Raw genomic sequence first — 26,090 nt, 5'->3', positions numbered from 1 at the left:
TTAAGACATCGAGTTAAAATTTGTATGAAATTACTTTGCCCCCTTGTGGATAAAATGCAATTTTGCTATCTGTTTTCGAATAACAAAGAAAGCCTTTACCAGTTGGTGTGGTGAAAACTTAGTTTGCCTAAATTAATAATGTTCAATGATAAACTGAAATAGATACCATACACTAAAGAAAAAGCGATCAAGCCCCTGATCGAATTTAGGCAAACTAAGTTTTCACCACACCAACTGGTAAAGGCTTTCTTTGCTATTCGAAAACAGATAGGTGGCTTTCAGTTTATAATTTATACATAGTAGTGTTACTACTTAAAAAAACAAATAAAAAAATATTTAACAAAATAATTTGATTTGTTCCCTACATGTACAATGTTCAAAGACTTTAATAATAAAGTTCTCAGTAACCACTGAGGCATTATTGACTATAAAATTAAACGTGCTTAAACATGGCTACAATCTAGCCAAGGCAAAACCGTGGCTTATGGAGCGAGCTCACTCAAAAGGTACCTGTTAGGTAGGGTTATATGAGATGATGGTTCGAAAATTATCTCGTATTCAATACGTGTCATCATCCTCCTCCTTGCGTTATCCCGGCATTTGCCACGGCTCATGGGAGCCTGAGCCTCCACTTTGACAACTAATCCCAAGATTTGGCGTAGGCACTATTTTTGACGAAAGCGACCGCCATCTGACCTTCCAACCCGAAGGGTAACTTGGCCTTATTGGAATTAGTCCGGTTTCCTCACGATTTTTTCCTTCACCGAAAAGCGACTAGCAAATATCAAATGACATTTCGCACATAAGTTCAGAAAAACTCATTGGTATGAGCCGGGTTCGAACCCGCGACCTCCGGACCGAAAGTCGCACGCTCTTACCGCTAGGTCACCAGCTTAGACTGTGTGCTAGGAACGCGCCTCTTTCATAAGTATATTTTGATAGCCAGTGTCCGAGGTGTGCCTCCATCGAATAAGAATCTGCCGGCGTCGCCATGTCACTCTTACCGGGACAATTTACTTTTCGTTCGCCTCGGTGCGTGAGCGATTAACTACTTGTATCTACGCGCCCTATACTGTAATGGCCGAAATGGCCAAATGCATTTCAGTTAGGCAATACCTACATCTGTATAGGCCTAAGAGTCATGTATGTGCATTTGTGCAACCTTTAAAAGGTGTTAAACAAGCCAAATTAGCCATGCGTGCCAGTAAAGGTTATGTTTAACCAGGACTAGATGACACTGGAAGAGGTATCAGTAATACCGTGTACCATGATCACGATAAATGCAGTTTCGATAAAGATTATCATGGTACGGAGGCAAGAGGCGCATAGTACAGCCGCGTGCAGTTACATCTACTGAGTTACACGAACAAACAAATAAATGTAAATCACGCGATTGTCAAGTCAACATTGTATCAGATAATCAACAAATAGTGTCGAACAGCGATGTTGCCTCGGCATTCGAAGATTATTTCTCAAACATAGCCGTTAACACCACAAAATGTTTACATTCTTCTGCGGCTCAAGCCCATTCATTACTTTGTGCTAATGTTAAGAAATGTAATAATTCATTTGAATTTAGTCAAGTAGACTCTGTAAATATTGTTAAAACATTCAAGTCACTCAATTTAAAGAAAACGGAAGACTTATGGGGAACATCAGTTAAAGTAATTAGTCATGTCATAGATATAATAGCACCTTACTTGGCCGTAATATATAATATTTCAATTTCACAAGGCACCTTTCCAGATCTTATGAAATGTAGCAAAGTCATACCGCTTTTTAAATCGGGTGATTCGAGTGATATAACCAATTTCCGTCCCATATCAATACTTCCTGTTCTAAGTAAAGTCTTTGAGAAGCTAATGTTAAATGATCTACTGGGACACTTCAACAGACATAGATTACTTACAAGCAAACAGTTCGGTTTCACAAGGGGCCGTTCCACGACCGATGCTGCTTCGGTACTCATTAAACATATATATAATATTTGGGAAAATTCTTGTGATGCAATTGGCATATTTTGTGATCTTTCAAAAGCCTTTGATTGTGTGGATCATGGAACGCTCATTTTGAAATTAGAACACTATGGTTTGTCTATAAATGCCCTAAACTTTATGTCTTCTTACCTTAGCAATAGAACACAAACAGTAGTTGTTAACAAAACTCGCTCTAGCGGGACTGTTGTCCAATTAGGAGTGCCACAAGGCTCAATTTTAGGTCCATTCCTGTTTTTGGTTTATATAAATGATTTGCCATGTATAGTAAAAAACTTTTGTGAAATAGTACTTTTTGCTGATGATACATCACTGCTTTTTAATGTTGACCGAAAATCTACGGATTACAATGTAATTAATAGCACGTTAGCTGATGTACTGCAGTGGTTTACTGTCAACAATTTACTTCTTAATTCTAAGAAAACCAAATGTATTCGATTCTCTCTGCCGAATGTTAAACCAATCGATACAAAAATACTTTTGAATGATGAATGCTTAGAGATGGTAGATACAACACTGTTCCTTGGCTTAACATTGGACAAAAATCTACAATGGAGTCCTCATATAAGGAAACTAGCAAGCAAATTAAGTTCAGCCGCATACGCCGTTAGGAGAATCAGGCAACTGACTAATGTTGAGACAGCTCGCCTAGTGTATCATAGTTATTTTCACAGTGTAATGTCATACGGTATTCTGGTTTGGGGCAAAGCAGCTGACATACAGACTATCTTTGTATTACAAAAGAGAGCCATTCGTTCTATTTACAACTTAGGAACACGTGAATCTGTTGAACATAATAGATCATCTGTTATAGATATTCATGATTGTCTATGCTATATATTAGCTATGGTATTAAAAAGTAAAGCGAGATCTTTCTCTTTCTCTAAGCTCACGCTCAAGCAGCAGCATGTAAGATTTGTGTCGTCCCCGTTTACTTTATTTTAATTAATTATTTTTTATACGTGCCCTTTACACACATGATTAATTAATTTTATTATAATGTATAGTGTGTCAGTTTAACTGAGCTAAATAGACCCTATATAATTTAAATGTGAAGTATCATTTCGCCATCCCGTAATCTCAGTGTCCAGTGCCTGGCTTCCCTGTGCGTCCTGTACCTCTGCTGATTTCCAACAGGTAATTGGCCCAGACACTAGAAGCTAAAAAGAAAAGCTAGAAAAGGCACTGAGCAAACTGCCAGATTACTTGAGTTACGGGAAAATGGCGCAGACGGGGTCGACGAACACGTGTATAACCTCAACCTCCATGTCTAGCTTCGAGAAACTTAAAGGAGTGGATACATGGATAAATTGGAAATTCGCCATTAAAATGATCCTTATTCTGGATAATCTCTGGGGCTGCATCGACGGCACCGAAGCAGATGAGTCGAAAGACAAACGTGCTTTGGCCAAAATTTGCTTAGGCATTGAACCCGGCTTGTACCAGATTGTGCGCAATGCGAAGACCGCGAAGGCTGCCTGGAAAGCCTTGTCAGACACTTTTGAAGACAAAGGACTGTACAGAAGAGTGCTGCTACTAAGGAAACTGCACAGAGTGGAGTACGGTCATTTTGCTAGCATGTCTGACTACATCGAAGGAGTCTTGACGCTCGTCACGCAACTCGCCGACATTGGGAAAGTGATTGACGATGAAGAAATTGCTGAAATTCTTCTATCGGGTTTACCAGAGGAGTTCAATGTGCTCGTTTCCAGCCTTGAGACAGCTAACCTTAGCCGGACCTTGTCGAGTGAGGCTGTCCGAACCAGATTACTTCAAGAAGATCACCGGCGAAGCCAATGTAACACTACAGACAACATAGCATTTATTGCAAACAAGAAGAAGAAAACCAACATCAGTTGCACTTATTGTCAGAAAAAGGGTCATACTGCAAATCGTTGTTTCAAGAAGAAGCGAGAAGAAGGGAAGAAAAATGGCCAGGAGCACACCAATTTTGCTTCTGCTTTCAGCGCTTCACATACACAGGAATATGTCGTGGACTCGGGTGCTACGGCTCATATGTCCGGAGACCTCTCACTTCTTCATGATGTCAAGAATAGGAAATGTCAAATTACTATAGCCAATGGACAGCAACTTAATAGTGAAGTTTTTGGTAAGACTTTTATTTCATCTGATGTGACTTTAGATAATGTGCTTTATGTTCCTGGTTTATCTAATAATTTATTGTCTGTTAGTGAAATTACAAAAAAAGGTTATACTGTTGTGTTTACAAATAATAATTGCAATATTTACAATGTACTGCTGTTCATGCGGTACCTTATTCTACAATGCACAAAAGATTAGGTCACTTAAGCAGGTACGGTATGTCATTACTGGGTGGAGGGAATAAATGTTGTGTCGTTTTTCAGCCTGAAGACAACACTTCTACTAGGTGCATTCCCTGCCTTACTGGGAAGATGTGTGAGACATCGTTTCCGCAGTCAAGCTCGGGGCGTGCTGCCAATCTCCTCGACCTGGTGCATAGTGACGTTGCCGGACCAGTGCATGTTGCTAGCTGGGGCGGAGCTCGATATTTGCTGACATTCACCGACGACAGGTCAAGACGCACCTTTGGCTACCTTATGAAGAATAAATCTGAGGTAAGTTCTTGTTTTGTTCATTTTAAAGCTTTAGTCGAAAACCAAACTGGATTGCGAATTAAAATTTTGCGTACTGACCAGGGTACTGAATATTGCAATAAAACTTTGTCCGATTTCCTTAGAAAAGAAGGCATAATTCATCAAACTACTTGTCCTTATTCACCTTCTCAGAATGGTACGAGCGAAAGAGCTTTTAGGACCATTTTTGAAAAAGCTCGAGCCATGTTACAGGAATCTCAGTTACCTGATCGCTACTGGGGCGAGGCTGTAATGACAGCAATCTATTTAAAAAATAGGTCGCCTACCAGAGCATTGTCGGGTAGAATTCCCATTTGCGAATGGACCGGATCTGATAAGTTAGATCTTAGTCATTTACGTGTATTTGGCTGTGTCGCATACTCCCATGTACCCAATCAGAGGAGACGTAAGCTGGATGCAAAGGCAAAACAGTATATTTTTGTAGGTTATGGTGAATCATGCAAGGGATACCGCCTAATAGATCCTGTTAATCCTACAAGGGTTATTTATTCTAGGAGTGTTGTGTTCCTTGAGGACAAATTTATAGAAAAAAATCTTTTACATGCTAATGCTGCGGCGAATGGAGCAAATTTTATTATTTTTGATAATTTTATTAATGACAATGATCAATTTAAAAATAATAATAGAGAAAGTGCTAATGATTCTTGCTGCAATGATGTTTTGAACACTAACTGTGATACTAGTTTAGGTAGTAGTAATTGTAATAATGTTCAAAACGATGATAATGATGTCAATTATAATTTACCTAATCGAGACTCTAAAACTGTTTCAGAGGAGGCGACAAGCTCACCAGTGCAGTCACCTCTGTCTGAGCTGTATCGCACGACCGAGGACTCCATCGAGGATGGTGGTGAGGATGAGGTGCCTTCCAGCCCTGTCACCTCGCCGCCACAACTCTCGGCATCTTCGGACTACGAGCCGACGTTGGTGGAAGCACCTGTTGCTCCGGCCAACTCTCGCCCGGTGCGGAGTACTCGAGGTACTCTTCCTGAGAGGTACAATGATTATCATATATCGTCTCTCGTTGCTGCGGCAAGTTCATCTTGTGAGCCACTTACGTTCCGTGATGCCATGAATTCACCAGAGAAAGACGAGTGGTATGGTGCCATGGAGGATGAGTTGGGCTCAATGCTTAAAAATAATGTGTGGGAATTAGTTGATCGTCCACAAAATGTAAACATAGTTAGAAACAAATGGGTTTTTAAGAAGAAATATGATTCCACGGGTAATCTAGATAGGTATAAAGCAAGACTTGTCGCTTGTGGTTATAGTCAAAAACCAGGGATAGATTATTCTGATACCTATTCGCCTGTGGTTAGGCATTCAACCTTGAGAATTTTGTTTGCTATTGCAAATCAGTTGGATTTGTGCATGGATCATATTGACGTCACCACAGCCTTTTTAAATGGTGAGTTAGATGAAAAAATCTACATGGAACAGCCAACTGGTTTCCAAAGTAATAATAATAAAGTGTGTTTACTTAAAAAATGTATATATGGCTTAAAACAAGCTAGCCGAATGTGGAACATCAAAATACACACATTGCTTGCTAATAATGGTTTCTTGCAAAGTAAATGTGAGCCATGTGTGTATGTTAAGAAAAATGAGACTGAGTATATAATAATAGCGTTGTTTGTCGATGATTTTTATGTTTTTCACAATAATTGTATTGAAACAGTTACATCATTGCTAAAACGGCACTTTGAAATACGTCACCTTGGAACATTAAAAAATTGCCTAGGTATGAATGTTACCAAGTACAATAATGTAACTGTTCTAGATCAGCATGATTATATTAAACGACTGCTTGAGCGTTACAATATGTCAGAATGTAAACCAGTTTCAACTCCACTACCTGTAAATTGCAAATTAGAAGTCTAATCAGCCTTTAGATGACAATGTTTATCAGTATAGGCAACTACTTGGTTCACTTATGTATTTGTCTGTCTGTACACGTCCAGACATTTCGTATGCATGTAGCCAATTAAGTCAGTTCAGTACATGTTTTGATGAAAACCACTGGCGGACTGCAAAGCGTGTGTTGAGATACTTAGCCGGTACAATCAATTATGGTTTGTATTTCGAGAAAGATAAGAACTTTGAAATAAACGCTTTTGCAGACGCAAGCTGGGGAGATGATGTAACTGACCGCAAGTCTTATACTGGTTTTGTAGTTAAACTTGGTAATAATGTCATCAACTATGAGGCAAGGAAACAGCGATGTGTTGCCCTTTCTAGTACAGAGAGTGAATTTCTTTGTATATCTGATGTTTGCAAGGACATTTGCTTTATTAAGAATTTCTTGTCAGAAATTATTGATAAACAATTTAGTGTCAGTGTATTCAATGATAATCAAAGTGCACAGAAATTGTTGTTAGCCAAGGAATATTCTCATAGGAAAACTAAACACATAGACTTGCGGTACCACTTTGTTAAAGACTTGATACATGAGGAAAACTTTGTTGTTAAATACTTATGTACCGATGATATGATAGCCGATGTGCTCACTAAACCCTTATGTGTACAGAAGCATTTAAAATTTGTAAAAGGTCTGAAACTGAAATGTATTACTAAAAACTCTAATCCATAATAGTTAAGTATTTATAACTTGTTAAATGTAGAGTCATTTTTCTGATTGGAGTGTATATGATGTAATAACTTTTTTTTTCAGTATTTATTCAATGTATCAGTGTCACGTTATATCTTTATCTAATATAAAGCATAAGGAGGCGTGTTGAACATAATAGATCATCTGTTATAGATATTCATGATTGTCTATGCTATATATTAGCTATGGTATTAAAAAGTAAAGCGAGATCTTTCTCTTTCTCTAAGCTCACGCTCAAGCAGCAGCATGTAAGATTTGTGTCGTCCCCGTTTACTTTATTTTAATTAATTATTTTTTATACGTGCCCTTTACACACATGATTAATTAATTTTATTATAATGTATAGTGTGTCAGTTTAACTGAGCTAAATAGACCCTATATAATTTAAATGTGAAGTATCATTTCGCCATCCCGTAATCTCAGTGTCCAGTGCCTGGCTTCCCTGTGCGTCCTGTACCTCTGCTGATTTCCAACAGAATCAGTAAGAGAACTCTTCAAAGAAATTAATATCTTAACTGTAGCTTCCCAATACATTTATGATAGTATAATTTATGTTGTTAAGAATTTAGACTGTTTCACTAAGAATTCTGATATCCATAATTATAACACTAGAAACAAAAATAAGCTTGCCATAAAGAAGTTTCGTGTCCGTAAAGTACAGAAGTCATTTGTTGGGCAATGCATTCATTTTTATAATAAGTTACCTGACACTGCTTTGAGATTACCCCTCCCAGCTCTTAAGAACTACTTAAAAAAATCATTGATGTTAAAGGCTTATTACAGAGTCGAGGACTATTTGACAGACAAACATGCATGGCCCGAACCAGAAACTACAAAAAACGAATAGCAATTAAAATAATTGTATTATGTATAGAGGACACAGTTCAGATAAGAAAGCACATCAAATATTTTATATTTTATGTTGTGTAGGTAAATTACATATTTAATGACATTGAGATTCATATTATCTTTTTCTTCTGTGACAATTTGATATGTTTTCTCTGAAGAAGAACGACGTATTATTAAGCAATAATATAATTTATTGAAATTAATTTCCATAGAGTACCTAGTCTGTTCATATTCTTTGATGAATACTTTTGCAGGTTAAATTGTATCTTGTTATTTAATGCATGTTAGTTATAAGATGTAATGTTTTGAAAAGAAGTTGCCCGCCGAGTTTCTTGCCGGTCCCATAGTGGATACCCCCCTCCCAACTGAGGGGGGACTGAAATCTTCTCGAGGCTGAGGCGTAGGGTTAGAGCCGGCGTAGCTTTATTTGACGTTCATATGCGCATTGTAATATGCCTACTTGAAAAATAAATATTTCATTTTCATTTCATTTTCATTTACCTACGTAATATCAGGTGCCGTAGCCGAATGGCATTTCTGCGACGCGAAACGAAAACGAAACGCCGCGAAAGGTAGTCTGGCTCTGTCGCGCCAATACGCACGAGCGATAGAGATAGATATCTACGAGCGTTTCGTTTCGTGAGCGTTTGTGGCATTCGGTTACGTACCTTGACAGGAAGCATGGTCACGAGATAAATACTATTTCGTTCCTTCTCATTAGGACGGTTGTACGAGTAATAATCACACTTGTGTTTTCCTACACATGCATTCGTATGTAGGTACAGTCAACTAATTTGATTTCTAGTCCACTGTAAAACCTTTTCACAGTCAACGTCAAAAGTGACTTCTATGGCCTTCTAGGAGTTCGGTTCTGACCATCATCAGCAGTTCCACTGCACCAAATGTCACTGTTCTGGACGTAAGTGCATGCTGTTCTTATAAAAATACCAAAGTCACTATAAGCGTGCCGTTCAGATTTGAAGAGTTCCGTTCTGGCCATCATTAGCAGTTCCACTGCACCAAATGTTACTGTTCCGTACCTAAATGCATGCTGTTCCTTTAAAAACACAAAAATCACCATATGTATGCCTTTCAGATTCGAGGAGTTCCCTCGATTTCTCCAGGATCCCATCATCAAAACTGGGTTCTGAGAAAAATGGGACCAATCTGTATGCATATACATTCAATCAAAAAAAAATTTCAAAATCGGTCCAGTAACGACGGAGATATCGAGGAACAAACATAAAAAATAAAAAAAAAAAAAAACATACAGATGACTTGAGAACCGTCCTTCTTGAGAGATTTGAGGCGACGGTTAATAAAAACCGCAGAGCTGTCAGCTCCCGATTTGACCCACGTGCCAATTTAAGCCTTGTAAAGCTCGTATTCTGGCATTCAGATTTCTAAAGTGTATAAAAACACACTGATGAACCCACAGATTTATTTTGCTCAGCCAGGCAAGTATGGTCACCATACTTGCCTGCCTGAGGATGAACCACTCACACATCAACAACAACCACACCATCCTGGGCACCTGATTAAAACAATATTTTTTTAAAGCTTGCCTTCTCAGTGAAGCGTTGGTAGCCTGGCGGTAAGTACGTGCGACTTTCATTCCGGAGGTCGCTGGTTCGAACCTCGGCTCGCACCAATGAGTTTTTCAGAATTTATGTACGAAATGTCATTTGACATTTGCCAGTCGCTTTTCGTCGAAGGGAAACATCGTGAGGAAACCGTACTAACTCCAATAAGGTCTAGTTTACCCTTCGGGTTGGAAGGTCAGATGGCACTCGCTTTCGTAAAAACTTGTGCCTACGCCAAATCTTGGGATTAGTTGTCAAAGCGGACCCCAGGCTCCCATGAGCCGTGGAAAATGCCAAGATAACGCAAGGAGGATGATGATTGCCTTCTCAGTGACGCTGGTGATTCACCCACACGGCGCACATAGACTGGTCGTTGTTGGTGATCAAGGTCCTGGTATTGGCGTACTTCCTCATCACGTCCATGGCGGCAGGCAGACACACTTTCCACTGTCTTCGTCATAATGAAAGAGACAGTTGTATTTACACTGCCATGAACATCTCAGTCCGACTGCTTTATAGTCCTATCATGTTGAAGATACTCACATTCTGATTCATCCACACGGCGCGCATAGACTGGTCGTAGTTGGTGATCAAGGTCCTGGTGTTGGAGTACTTTCTCATCACGTCCATGGCGGCAGGCAGAGCTCGGAGCACGGGGTGTGCCGACACACTCTCCACAGTCTCCGTCATGTTGTGGAGGAGACAGCGTGACCATTTTATGCGCCCTAGAAACAATGCGAAATTTATGAAACGAAAATTAGTGACGAAAAGCTTATTATCTATATGACCTTGAATTTTTAGCGAGCCCTGATCAGCCAAAGCGATTTTCAACTGCGATAGACATGCCTCATTGGTCAGGGAATCACGATCATGCAGCTGAAAGACCTGGAAAAAACAATCTTCCTATTCAACTTTTGAATGCATTTCAATTAGGAATACAAGGATGCAGTCAAGGAACTTAAAAGCAAGCTTACTTGCACATTTAGTTATTTAAACGCTCCGGTCTGTATGGTCAGAATCAAAGTTTCAAACCATCTACTCCACACATTTAGCTAAAGCTATACTCTGAAAACTTTGCATGCCCCTTAGCACATACCTCTTCTGTAAAAATAACTCTCCGAGCTCCGATCAACAGAAATCATATATTTCTAAGTAGGTATAAAGCAAACGTCAGCTGCTTCGTGCTTTATGACGTTCACCGTTCGAAAGTCAAGTAAATCCATACAAGTTCTTTAAAACTTTTACAACTCAACTCCTCATTTTCATGCCACCCTAGGTGTAGAAATGTAATAATAGCATCACGCTTGGTTCAACTTTCAGGGACTCAATTCGCCAATTTTTAAACAAATTGAATTAGTTACAATAATCTTAACGCAAAATACGAAATCGAATTTACAGTCAGCTATTATTTATAGCGGAATGAAGTTGTTTCGTAATGACAATTAAGAAATAGTCATCAATTTTGTTGTCATACACGCTCTAAATTAAAAAGGTTATAACTAAAAATAAGTTAGTACAAGTATTTCCATACTTCACGACGGAGGGGCTAAGTCGTGATATTATTTTCTCGGTAAACATGTAACATTTGCAGAAAAGTACTACATTTTCATAATTTCCTCGTAGCTAAAATCCTAATTTAGCTAACGTAGAACTGTTCCATGAAGATCCAAAAATAGTCGACGCTCGGCAGATTGTTGTATAACATCTACCTCGGAATGGAATAGGTATCGAGACAAACCTTATTAAGTAGTTTAACGATACTGTGTAATTAATTAGAGATTTTTGTTTGTAATTACCTAAATGAATAAAATAAATAAATAGGGTGCAAAGTCGTCATAGCATAGGACGCTAGTCCACTATCAAATGTTTATCATAGAAATATGATCATAGACATGCAAACCTTTTCTTCACGTTGGAGAAAAAGGGAGGCATTAACACTTATGATCATATATGATAGTGTACTATCGGCCTTATTCTTCCTCAGTTTTGTCATGGCTGAGAGTCGCGATCACATGAGGTCGTCATTTTGTGTACTGAACTCCATTCTGCGTGGTCTTTTGCAGTCCATAGGCGACTGTGTCAATCCCTGTCAGGCCTTTCTTAACACTGTCCACACAGCGGGTTCGTGGATGGCCACTCCCCCGTCCTCCATCCACCATACGTATTCAAACAAAGCGTCAAATAAAGCTTCTATCTATCTATCTATCATACGTGACCATACCAACCATAATACGTTCTTCAAGGTTGTCCGGCTCCTGTCTGGCCACGTGTCCAAAGTAGTAAGGACTTGCTAGAACCTAATAGTTATTTGTTATACAAGGGTGCAAAGCTGTATTTTAACGCCACATTCGTGTGGAATTGAAAAACGAGCAAGTGAAAGCCGAAGCGAGTGGTTCGAGAATAGAATCCTGAACTTTGCGAGTTTTTCAACACACGAGAAGTAAAATACATTTGCACCCGTGTGTAACACAAAACTTTTCCACTCACTATAGCGAGAATACAACGCAAAAAATGCATTTATCACTGCTTCCAGTAGTTCCACAGTGGGTAAATCATCTTCATTACTAGGTTCACCCACTTTAAAGCAGAAAATTTTACTATATTCAAGGTCAAATTACTTTATCCACTAGTGGATAACATGCGTTTTACCCGCTGGCATTAAAGGAGACATGTGTTTCCGAGCTAGTGAAGGGAAAAATTACATAAATATTCCATGACGTTCCTTTTCGAATGACTTATTTTATAACGTCAAAAACTCAAACTCTAAAATACCCATATCAATAGGTCTTCTTTCGACTTGAGAATCAACGTCCGCTGCCGCTTCATTAGGTTTCCTTACCGGCCACAGGAGAGTAGTTCCTCGGCAATGGCGGGTCGTCTTTCTGCTTTTTGAACATCTTAGTGATTTTGTCAACCTCTTTTTCGCAGTACCGCAGGACTCTGTCGTATTTCTCACTGAGTTTCGTTATTTGAATCTTTTGACTGACCTGGAAGTAGAAAAGGGGAGTTTAATGGTTTTATAAGCAGGTAGAAATTTTATTTAAAGAATTAACAACATCATACAAATTTTAACTTCCTGTGCTGAGCTGGCTGGCAAAATTGCCCCCATAAGACACTGGTCTCACCGCGAGCTAGTAAGCTATGAGCTATCGGCTATAAAAACGGACAAAAGTTAATCACTCCCGTGTAAATAAAAGAGACACGGCGATGTTTCTAGTTACTCGCCCAGCGGTGAGCTATCAAAATCGCCGTGTCTCTTTTATTTACACGGGGGTGCTCATCTTTTGTTCGTTTTTGTAGCCCATAGTTCATAGCTTACTAGCTCGCGGTGGGACCAGTGCCTAGGGGGGTTAATCTAACTATACCTAGATATTTTTCTGGCACGAACGTCAAGTTGTTAGTGCTTGACAAAATAAAAACATCTACAATCCTTTTATCGATAAATAGCCTTACATAAGGTTATTAATTACCCCTAATAATAATCTCTAAAATCTTGAATAATCAATTAATCATATAAGAAATTATGTAAACTATTAAAATATGCTTCGTTTTATTATTCTCCATTTATTTTCAAATATGTGACATTTTTATAATAAATAAATGTTACATACACATAAATTCAAGCCAATACTCCCTAAACGGGGTAGGCAGAACACATAAAACTACTCAAGATTCAGTGCCACGGCAATAATTAATGACAAATAATTATTTAATGACATTACAATGTAAGTTATCGATGATTTAATATCGGAAGGAAGTCACTTCGTTCGTGCCAGAAAAATATCTAGGTATGATCATAAATGTTTAATAAATTGATACATTTAATTTGGGTGGGGTGGCAAACTTTGTTAAACCTTTGGGCACACCTCGGACACTGGCGATCAAATATATGAAAGAGGCGCGTTCCTAGCACACAGTCTAAGCTCGTGTAGGAGAACGCGTACTATGCCTGTGTGAGTGAAATATGACAGGTCGATTGTTCGCGTTTTTGACAGGCGGTAACTGTGAGGGAACCGAAAGGGGGTGGGCGGCACTTTCAGCGGGGAGCGGGAGTGGCCATACTGTACGATAGTACTCTTTATTATATTGTGCTTTGGGCATTGAAACCCTCGGCCTCGCATGGCTCAAGATTCCACTTCTTGAACAGTTAAACAACTTTGCCACCTTGTAAAAATTGTAAAAGAAATAGATTGGAAGTGGCGATGGCATTTCCCACTCACAGTGGCGGCCTGTACGAGAAAATACTACCAGTAGTACGGATTGCATAATGGTCGAAAAGCACAGTGTTATCTTACTGCACACTTCATCAAACATTTAAACCCTTATCTTACCTATACCTGGAAGCCTGGTGAAAACAACTACGTGCCTAGGTACAATGCGACGTTGCATGGTCGACCTTCAGGCGACGTTGCAGTGTTTCAGTAGAAGGGCATTTTCGCGAAAAAAGATTCAAAAACTTTTTTATCTAAAATAGGTAAATTTAATGTTTTTCCTACCCAGAATCACGAGCCCTTTCGATCCTACTAGGCAGAAAAAGCGTCCTAAATTTAATTTTTCACTTCCTTACCACTTTTCAAGCACTTTGTAGAGTACACCATTTTTTTGTCCCTTGTTTTTTGTCCTAGATCGAAAGGGCTCGTGATTCTGAGAACGAAAAACATAAAATTTACTTATTTATTTATTTTATTGATTTGGGAAACACACAGCATTAATAATACATATGTCTTACAAATTAAATTTACCTACCTAAAAAAAATATTTTTGGTGATTGTTCTCGCGAAAATCTCCAGAAAGGCTATAATTATTGAGTTGTTAATATTGCTTGCCAAAGAACAAGTTAAAGACACAGCACGATGTTCGACGTTAAAAGCCTAACCAGAAATATAAGTATAAATGACAACGCGCCATGTTGCGGAATTTTATAACTATTTTCTTCTTGCTAAACTAAACTGTCACCGCATACATCAGAAAAACAACGCCCTTGAATAGTCATATATTATATTTCTGGTCAGGCTTTAGCTACCTACCTTCTGCAATAACTTTTACGGCTTAGCCACGATATTGGTCTAAGCGCGATAGCGGTGAGCGGCGGTCATACATTGGAGCGAGACACAGCGATGGGACTTTTCATTCGCACGTATGGCTGCCGCTCACCGCTGTCGCGCTTAGACCAATGTCGTGGCTGGGCCGTCAATTACTGTGGTGCTGTCCATTTTACGTCCCACCACTCCCACCAAATTTCGAATTTGTTGGTTGCCTGTTGCCATGTAACACTTAACTTGTTCATAGGAATAAGATGGTTCTTTGAAAGAGTCGTGCCAAATAAATTTATTATAGCAATTTTGACAGCGCAGCCGTCGGTGCACGAATTATTATAAATTAAACTTTTTTGCTGGACCCTAAGCTCCCCATGTTGTGATGTAATCAATTGGTGGCCCTTTTGACTTTTTCTATGAGACTCTTTTTTAACAGCTCGTTTATTTGGCAATGGAATTCCAAGTACCTAAAACCTTTTTAGCTGCTAGTTATTGCTGTCATATTCCCCAGTGAAAGTTGATAACATGTGAGTCGACAAAAGTTAACATACAATTACCTATAGGTGAAAAACTTAAGAAAGTCACCTGTTGTATGTGTGAGTGACGTGTTCGAATAGAGAACACATATTTAAAATTAGTAACACAAACAAAACAAACGCCTATTCGAACACGTCACTCACACATACAACAGGTGACTTTCTTAAGTTTTTCACCTATACTCTAAAATAACTTCAACTCGTCCCTTGCGCAACGTTAATTACTCTTCATATCCTATGATATCCTAGTATTTACACGTTCCCATATTACAAGCGACGTTGCATTCAAGGACGTTAGCTCGCAACGTTGCACACAAATGAGGTCAATACAGATATTCACGACACGTGCGATCATGTCATTTATAATATACATACTTAAATAGATAAATACATACTTATAATACATAGAAAACATCCATGACTCTGGAACAAATATCTGTGCTCATCCCACAAATAAATGCCCTTACCGGGATTCGAACCCAGGACCGCGGCTTAGCAGGCAGGGTCACTACCGACTGAGCCAGACCAGTCGTCACTGTCACTGTTATCGTAATGTAGGTACTATTGTTTTACAAGGGGGAAAAGTAGGTGTTTAATCGCACGTGTTCGTTGGCAGTATTGACTGGCAATATTGATACCCAAAGCAAGCGAGCAGCTACGCCGCCGCTGCTCCCTACGCTCGTGGTTCAATATTTGAACCCTGAGCGCTGCTAGGGTTTCAAGAAACGAAGGTTAAAAACAAATCTTGCCATCGAGTGAATCATATCACAACAAAACTTGGAAAATACAACTAACTGTAAAACATCAAAGTGATGAATAAATTGATGAATTTGATAACAATAATTCATTAATTTTATTATTCATACTCCAAGTTAAAAATGAAATAAAATTACTTTTTCTACTTGTCGACTGTAATCTGTCAATTAGGACACCACAGACTAAACTATAAGTGCTAACTTTTCAGTGTTGGATACTCTATGGCAGTTCCGACTCAATTATAATAAGCTCATTATAACTAGTTGACTTTAGTTAACTGTAATAATTTCAAAAATAGAACTTCATACAATTTCTATACTAATTTTCGATACCTGGCAAATTTTCCTGTATCTGAAACACATTTTTTTTTATCTGTCGCGTTATCGGCCAATCAGAGACGGTTATTACAAACAATTAGTTGCTAGGTAATTCGATGTTGATACAACGGTGAACGACTCTATTAACATTAATTTTAACTTGCATGAATGATGATATTTCCGTCCATTGACGATGAAGATGATGACTCGTAGAAAAAGTATTGTATACAATAGTGATATAATTAAGCTTTCCACTCTCGTACCGTACTATTAGGCCACTCAGCAAGCTTCGTGGCCTAAACATGGTACTCGACTGAAAAGCTTTGTATTATATCACGATTGTATAAAATACTATTGCACATCTATTAACACTCTTGTTACACAAAATGCAACTTCCTTATACGTTTTGGATCACTTGGTGTGGTGAAATAGTTATTTGTTATACAAGGGGGCAAAGTTGTATTTTAACGCCGAGTGTGGAATTGAAAAACGATCAAGTGAAAGGATTGAACCACGAAAAACGAGTTGAACCACGAGCGAAGCGAGTGGTTCAAGAATAGAATCCTGAACTTGCGAGTTTTTTAACACACGAGAAGTAAAATACATTTGCACCCGAGTGTAACACAAAACTTTTCTCCTCATTAGAGCGAGGAAACTACAACGCAAAAAAGGCGTATACGAGGGTCATGCCAAAAGAAATTAGATACTCAAAATTTACATACTTTATTCTTTATTACAGCTATCTATTTTTTCGAAGTATTCACCGTGAACACGTATACACGTTTTCATCCGTCTAAACCACTTAGAAAATACCGATGACCACTCTTCTTTAGACACCTCAGAAATTTCGTAATTATACGCAGCCAACGCATCTTCTTTGTTCTCAAATCGCCTTCCTTTTAATTTTTCTTTAATTTTAGGAAAAAATAGTCACGTTCACGTGGGGCAGAATAGTCACGTTTTTTGAGCTGAAATAGTCAAGTGTTCTAGCGGAAGTGTGCGGGGCAGCGTTGTCGTGGTGCCAGAGCAGGTGCCGGGTTCCTGACTTCGGCCGCTTGTCACACCAAGCTGACAGTACTCTTGGGGCACAAACTGTCACATACCATTCTGAATTAACTGTCTTTTGATCTTCTAGCACTATTGTAGCAATATGTCCCGTCTTGCAGAAAAATGAGGCAACCATTTGTTTTTGTGTGCTTCGGATTCGGCGACATTTTGTTGGCGTCGGCTCATCTTCAAAACACCATACTGTGGACTGTCGCTTTGTTTCGGGATCGTAGTTATATAGCCATGTTTCGTCACCTGTAAGTATATCATATACGTTTTTGTTCTCGCCTGCGTCGAATTTATCTATCATAAATTTGCACCAATCCACGCGACGGTCTTTCTGTAAATCGGTGAGCTTGTGCGGCACCCATCTTGAACAACGCTTATGAAGAGACAGTTTACTATGAATTATAGTTTGCAATGCTGCTGATCCAATGCCCAGTTCACGCTCGAGCTCTACATATGTAATTCGTCGGTTCGCACGAATATTTTTTTCCACAGTCTTTACATTTTCTTCAGTGACTGCGGTTGGCGGCCGTCCGGTCTTCGCCTCATCTTCAAAGCTCTCCCGTCCTCTTTTAAATTCAGCAAACCAATTGAAAACAGTTGCACGTGAACACGCAGACTCTCCAAAAGTCGAGACTAAAAGTTCAAAACACTCTTGAGGTGTTAAACCTTTTTTAAAGTCATAATATATCATAACACGAAAATCACGTCGAGTAAGCTCCATTGTTGCGGAAAATTCCCGCCAAAATTATTTAGAAAAAAAATAATTAAAAAAGAAATCCTAAGAATTTTCAAGTGTTCCATTTTTAGGGTTCCGTAGTCAACTAGGAACCCTTATAGTTTCGCCATGTCTGTCTGTCCGTCCGTCCGTCCGTCCGTCCGTCCGCGGATAATCTTAGTAACCGTAAGCACTAGAAAGCTGAAATTTGGTACCAATATGTATATCAATCACGCCAACAAAGTGCAAAAATAAAAAATGGAAAAAAATGTTTTATTAGGGTACCCCCCCTACATGTAAAGTGGGGGCGGATATTTTTTTTCATTCCAACCCCAACGTGTGATATATTGTTGGATAGGTATTTAAAAATGAATAAGGGTTTTCAAAGATCTTTTATTGATAATATTAATATTTTCGGAAATAATCGCTTCTAAAGGAAAAAAAAGTGCGTCCCCCCCCCTCTAACTTTTGAACCCTATGCTCAAAAAATATGAAAAAAATCACAATAGTAGATCTTTATAAAAACTTTCTAGGAAAATTGTTTTGAACTTGATAGGTTCAGTAGTTTTTGAGAAAAATACGGAAAACTACGGAACCCTACACTGAGCGTGGCCCGACACGCTCTTGGCCGGTTTTTTTAAATTTATAAGCAGATAACCTACCTTTACATTGGTGTATAACTGGCCAGTATCAATCAAATGACCATGGAGTATCTAACTTCTTTTGGCATGACCCTCGTATCACTGCTTCCAGTAGTTCCACAGGTGGTAAATCATCTTTATTACTAGATTCACCTACTTTTATCAATTTGAAAGCAGTTAATTTGACTTTATTCAAGGTCAAATTACTTTACTTACTAGTGGATAAAATGCGTTTTTACCCGCTGGTATTGAAGGACAAAACACGTGTTTCCGAGCTAGTGAGGGGAAAAAGAAGATTATTGCAAGCCAACCTTCAGGCACTGGTCCCACCGCGAGCTAGTAAGCTATGAGCTATCGGCTATAAAAACGAACATGGAACTGCGGATGAAGATCAGAACGGAGCTCCTTTAATCTGAACAGCACGCTTATAATGACTTTGCTATTTTTATAAGAACAGCTTGCGTTTACGTTCAGAACAATGACATTTGGTGCAGTGAAACTTCTGATGATGATCAGAACGGAACTCCTCAAGTCTGAACGGCACACTTTGGTATTTTTATAAGAACAGCATGCACTTACGTCCAGAACATTTGGTGCAGTGGAACTACTGATGAAGATCAGAACGGAACTCCTCAAATCTGAGCGGCACACTTATAGTGACCTTCGTAATTTTATAGGAACATTGCATTTAAGTTCAGAACAGTCATTTATTTGTTAGGAGATTTGTTCTCTTTGTTATGTTTACATATTGAGTTTCCAAATTTTGTCAAGCTCGAATTCTTATAATCGGATATCGGATTCATGAGGAAACTCTTCAAACCTTAACGGTATACGTATATTCATTTGTGTTTCCATCAAATAATCAAAGATTTACATTAAAAATACTTACACATTTCTACATAATCCAACATTCGCAAGTACCTTTCACCAGAACCCCAAAAGCGGCGGTTTTTTTCTTAAAAATTATATGTTTAGTCAGTATTTTGTTCGTATTGGTGTGGTGAAAAAAAATGTGTTTTACTCGGTGGCAAAGTTTGTTTAACCTTCGTGCCTTGAAACCCTCGCAACGCTGAAGATTCCATTTTCTTTGACCCCTTGTAAAATAATAATAATTACGTTGTACTGCTGACGTGTCTCACGTGAAATACCGTGATTCACGTGAACAGGGGGACTAGGTATTCATAACATAAAAGAATAGACCATTCAACAAAAGAAAACATTGAAAATCGTAATGAGCAGATATGTACAGTCGTGTAAAGATATGGGTGCACACATGTGCAAATATGGATGTACACATCTTACTCAAAAATATGTCCAGTACCCATGGCATCTTAGTCCGGTGTAATAAGTGCTTTTTCGACACATATTTTTGCACTTGACTGTACAGCTTGCTATCGATTTATGAATTGACAGTTTTACAGCTTGCACTTATGATTTATGAATTAGCAATGCGCACAAATGAACTTGTACTGTACACCAATTTAAACTTTTTAAACAGCAAGGAACGTAGCCGAATGGCACAAACGCTCCGAAACGAAACGCTCGTAGATATCTATCTCTATCGCTCTTGCGTAGTGGCGCGACAAAGCCAGACTACCTTTCGCGGCGTTTCGTTTTCGTTTCGCGTCGCAGAAATGCCATTCAGCTACGGGGCCAGGCATACTGAAAGTGTGGTAGGTAAGGTAAAAACGTGAAATTTGGTGTCCGCGGTAGGCCCTCGCTTCAAACCAACAAGCGACGTTGCATCAACGTTACCTCACATACATGCAGATGCCCTATCGATTTGTTCTCATCGAAATATAACTCCTGGACAGTTATGGATACCTGGTAGCAGCCGGTGCTTGCCAGTGTACCAAATGAATGCATGTAGGTACCAAGCGAGGGACGGACTATGATTACGCTGACATGGTCATGGTATACTTAAAGACTCATAGAATGACGGAAAACTAGTATATTGTACAACAAGGAAGGTAAGGGGGATTTTAAATAAGAGTGTCGTGATATATTCACGACAACTCAGGCTGGAGTGAATTATAGACACGAGTATTTAATATCCTTACCTCCTGAGTTACAATGATTTTCATCACATTTGAGAGAAAAACACACAGGAAAAAGTCATAAGGCAAAACCTTCAACGCGGCGTTGAGACCAGTAGCATCGGACACTGGCGATCAAATATAATATGAAAGGGGCACGTTCCTAGCACACAGTCTAAGCTCGTGTAGGTGAACGCGTACCATGTTTTTATGAGTGAAATATGCCAGGTCGACTGTTCGCGTTTTTGACAGATGGTAACTGTGAGGAGGTAACCGAGAGGGGGTGGGCGGTACTTTCAGCGGGGAGCGGGAGTGGCCATACTGTACGATAGTACCCTTTTTATACTGTGCCAGTAGTGTATCTTCATATATATCAGATTATTCATATAAATCCATTGTTTTTGATAACAAACACTTTTTGAACGAAAACAAACACGAAAAAAATACTGCATATAAATTAATATTTTTTTACTTATTTTTCATTGATTCATTGATTTGCAACGGTGGACGCCTCGCGCAGAGACGCGGTTAAGCGTGTCCAAAACATTTGAAATTGTCAGAGTGAAATTTACGAGATAAATGAAAAACAGACTGAAATAATTGTAAAACATAAATAAAATGCATTTTTCATACCGTATAATATTTTTATAGCTTAATAGTCAAATTTTGGTTGTGCAACAAAATCCTTGGCTGATTGAAACATCCTTTGCCTGAAGTATTGTACGGATTGTATTAATTTTTAAAACTAAATCCATTACTCTCTGAACAAAATAGTACATTATTCTTCAGTACCTACACGTAGACGTAGACGCAATGAGACCTTTAACCAGCAAATGTGATGAAATAGTTTTTTCCAATATTTCCATGGCAAACAATCATGCAGCCTAGCCGGTGATAAGCAGCTTCCGTAGCCTATGGACGTCTAAAAATTCAGGTGTTAGAGGCACGTTGCCGACCCTAACTCTCCGCACCCTCAGAAACAAATGACAAAGTAGCATTTTATCCATAAGAGTGCAAAGTAGAGATGGGCCGAATATGGACTTTGCCGAATACGAATATTCGGCCGAACATTCGGTTCAGCTCTTACCGAACCGAACATTCGGCCGAATATTCGGTTACGCCATGTTTTAAAAGGGGATGTTCATTAAAACTATTAAATGATTGATAATGGTTACATAATTAATGTTATGTTACTACAACTATGTTTTTATGATTTAGTAGATAACTAAAACTTCGTTAAAAGTGTTAAGACCGCTCTGAACTCTTCTCAACTCTTGAACTAGGTAAGGTTTTTAACTTTTTTACAAAACAATTGTATTTATATTTTGACGCATAGGTTTCTCTCTTTTTAGCAGTGCCTTAAAAAACTACTAAAATAGGAGCTTATTATCCAATGCAATACGTAAGATTTTCATTAGTTATTTACTTTGTTTATTCGGTAAATATTCGGCAATGTAACCGAACTATTCGGCCGAATACGAACATTGAAAAACTTGCCGAATATGCCGAATACCGAATATTTACCGAATATTCGGCCAATCTCTAGTGCAAAGTAATTTCATACAAATGTTAACTTGATGCCCAAAGCTGGTTGGTAGCGTTGACGTTTTGATGTGGTGTAAATACTTAAATTTATTAATACTCTGATGAGTGAGCATTTTCAGATGTTTTTCCAGTACAAAAAATCATATCATAGAAACTTGGATGGCCACAGTCGGCCACCTCCTCCAACTTTCACTGCATCGAGACCGGGCAATGGCGGTCTCGATGCACCCCACCGACGTTATTGCACTCAGCTCTTCCACAGTATGCAATCCTAGTAGGTGCAAGCCTTTGATCTTGCGTCAGACAACATGCCGGTCAGATTCAATTAGTAATTTCATTAAATCCGCCGCCCATCTGAAACGTGGTGAGGCGTGAATGCAAATGCGGATATAGATAACTAGCTTTTGCCCGCGGCTTCGCTTACGTTAGAAAGAGACAAAAAGTAGCCTATGTCACTCTCCAACCCTTCAACTATCTCCATTTTAAAAAATCACGTCAATTCGTCGCTCCGTTTAGCCGTGAAAGACGGACAAACAAATAGACACACACTTTCCCATTTATAATATTATAAGTAATAAGTATAAGTATAGTATAGATTACCGTATTGTAGACACGTCCATGATTAATTAAATTAATGTTTTATGTTTAGTGGGAAATTGGTGGGAAACCATTAAAAAACCGGCCAAGAGCGTGTCGGGCCACGCTCAGTGTAGGGTTCCGTAGTTTTCCGTATTTTTCTCAAAAACTACTGAACCTATCAAGTTCAAAACAAATTTCCTAGAAAGTCTTTATAAAGTTCTACATTTGTAATTTTTTTCATATTTTTTAAACATATGGTTCAAAAGTTAGAGGGGGGGACGCACTTTTTTTTCCTTTAGGAGCGATTATTTCCGAAAATATTAATATTATCAAAAAATGGTCTTAGCAAACCCATATTCATTTTTAAATACCTATCGAACAATATATCACACGTTGGGGATGGAACGAAAAAAAATATCAGCCCCCACTTTACATGTAGGGGGGTTACCCTAATAAAACATTTTTTCCATTTTTTTATTTTTGCACTTTGTCGGCGTAATTGATATACATATCGGTACCAAATTTCAGCTTTCTAGTGCTAACGGTTACTGAGATTATCCGCGGACGGACGGACGGACGGACGGACAGACAGACATGGCGAAACTATAAGGGTTCCTAGTTGACTACGGAACCCTAAAAAGACCATAGACGCAAAACGCGGGAAAAGTGACCGATGTCTTGACTGACAGGGAGATTATTCAAAGTTACTTGTTTTTACAAAGGAGTAAAGTTGTTGCTTAACCATACGTGCTTATTGATACTCGAGCAAGCGAAAATTTAAATATTAAACCGAGAGCGTAGCAAATGGTACGAAAAGTGAAATCTTGAGCGTTGCGAGGGTTTCAACGCACGTACATAGGTTAAACAAATCTTTCCACAGCGTGAAACACATTTTTCACCACACCAAGATGAGGAAAATATAATCTGTAGGTAAAACATCAAATGAAATCAAATTCGTCAATGTATTAAACATTTATGATTCAAATTCTAAATCAATTAAACGTCTTCTACAAGCCAGCTTTGGGCATCAAGTTAAAATTTGTATGAAATTATAAATTAAAATGGTAAATTATGTTCGACGTGTCGCTTCCCTGCCACACGTACGAATTTCCAGATGCGACAAGTTACGGAAACTTTCCAAAAAAATCTTAAATTTCTTGAAAAATTCACGAAACTTTCACGAAAAATAAAGAGAATTTAAATTTATGAAATGGAAAGTTTCCATCCATATAATTGTCCATACAAAGTATGGAAAGTTTCCGAAGTTTTCCTATGTGAAAATTTCAGAATTTTGGAAACTTTCCGTCGGCACATCAGTAGTCAAGACACTCAACATGTTCGCGGTAGGCCCTCCTCAATGTGCCAGTGGCGACCTCTGTTCAGAGTGTTCGTTAATAATCCACTTTTACCCGCTATCTTTGTTATGATGACCCACCCCGATCAAAAGGCAGCAAAAACGAGGTGGGAGGTGGTCGCCGATGCATTTGCGAAAGCGAGACAGTTGCAGTTGTATGTAGTTCTAAAATATCTCCCAAAATTCATATCGTCCTGGTACTACCTAGGTACTATAGTTATAACTTATAACATAGTACTGTATATGTTGATATTGCTTTGTTTACATGCTGAATGTATACATATATGTTTGGACCGATAGGATCGATTGACGAAAATATACAATCCTGTGTTGAATGTAAAATGGTCAAACCGTCGTTTTATAAAGATGAGAGTGAACGCTTGAACTTTCTAAGTAAATCTGACTTAAATCCTGACCAGAAATATGTTTCGCCATGCGCGATAGCGATCAAGCCCACTGGTCACGAAGCCGGGAATCGAACCCGGGTCTCCAGCTATCGCGGCTGACGTGTTCGACCGCTACACCACCCCGACCGCCGAGGTACCCGTCGAAATTTCTCGAGTGTATGTTATCTCTGAAGGCTAGGCGCCTTTGACCAACTCAAAGGGCGAGCACTTTGTGCTTGCACCTCCTAAATATATGAATCCTTTTGCAGGATTACGATATAGCGAGAGAGATGGTGCTGCCATCTATCGATGTAGAGGAAATAAGTAAGGAAGGGAACAAATCAAATTATTTTATTATTTTTTTTTTATAGTAGTAACATTACTATATATAAATTATAAACTGAAATAGATTACTTTTCCAAGCCCGGTCAGAAATAAGATGCCTGGCGGCGTCTCCCTGAAATAGATTACTTTTCCAAGCCCGGTCAGAAATAAGATGCCTGGCGGCGTCTCCCAGACACTAGCAAAATTGTTTGTGTTTCTAATAGACTCCCGTAGCATATTAGTATTCTGCTCAAAAGTCTGGTAGGCTAATCTCGCTATTATTTATACTTAAAACTGTCTCACCAGTTATCTATTTCCCTTAACTAGTTACTAACTATTTCCCGCAGCTTTGCCCGCGTTCTAATCTAATCTTGTTTTCCCATACAAACGTTGGACTCCATTTCACCCCCTTAGGAGGTGAATTTCGAAAAATCCTTTCTTAGTGCTCCTCTGCACCTTATAAGGAACCTACGTGCCAAATTTGGAATCTCTAGGACCAGCGGTTCCGCCTGTGCGTTGATATGTCAGTCAGTCAGTCAGTCAGTTTCTTCTTTTATATTAGTATTTAGATTTAGATAATCCAAGCACTTACTTTTTCAAACCTGGTCAGAAACTTGATGCCTTGCGGCGTCTCCCAGACACTGGCAAAGTTCTCTTCTATAGTGTTTCCAATAGACTCCCGTAGCATATTGGTCTTCTGCTCAAAAGCCTGATAGTCTTTATCAAACTCATTGTTCCTGTAGTCTAAATAGTCGTACTGGCAACTGGTTACTGCCTTCTTCGCTTCTTCGAATGAGTGTACGGCTTCCTCAAGGTCTGTAAGTGTGTTGTTGGTGAATACATTTTTGAAGTAGTAAATAAAGCCCAGTTACACTAACTTTATTAAAAGACTGATCGACGTAAATAGTAGTGAAGTATGAAACTTCCTAAATAATATTTTGACTCTAGCGGTTTGGTGCGACCAACCAAGACTGACTGACTGATTTGCCTTGGTCTTGAAATTTAACTTTCATCGCACACGTCAAACTAAGATACGATTTTAGTAACATTGCGGGCTGCTGCTAGTAAATACTTTCCGCTCACCAATCAAATACCGCAATGTACTGACTCGTATACAAGTTCTCGCACAAATTCTAGGC

The 26,090-nt window shown here is 38.8% G+C and overlaps 1 protein-coding gene across 1 annotated transcript in view; it reads right to left on the bottom strand.

The window, feature by feature from the left end:
- Window positions 1–26,090, bottom strand: part of LOC125240509 (dynein axonemal heavy chain 5) — a 110,825-nt gene that overhangs the window by 59,454 nt on the left and 25,281 nt on the right. Inside the window, exons 10-12 of the mRNA XM_048148400.1 lie at window positions 25,544–25,767; window positions 12,510–12,657; window positions 10,214–10,395 (exon numbers count right to left, since the gene is read on the bottom strand). Coding sequence (XP_048004357.1) covers window positions 10,214–10,395; window positions 12,510–12,657; window positions 25,544–25,767 — 554 coding nt within the window. The remainder of the gene's footprint in view (window positions 1–10,213; window positions 10,396–12,509; window positions 12,658–25,543; window positions 25,768–26,090) is intronic.

Source organism: Leguminivora glycinivorella, chromosome Z (assembly GCF_023078275.1).
Source record: "Leguminivora glycinivorella isolate SPB_JAAS2020 chromosome Z, LegGlyc_1.1, whole genome shotgun sequence".
NCBI lineage: Eukaryota > Metazoa > Arthropoda > Insecta > Lepidoptera > Tortricidae > Leguminivora > Leguminivora glycinivorella.
The sequence above is the reverse complement of the archived record's forward strand: the minus strand, read 5'-3'. Positions and strand labels throughout refer to the sequence as shown.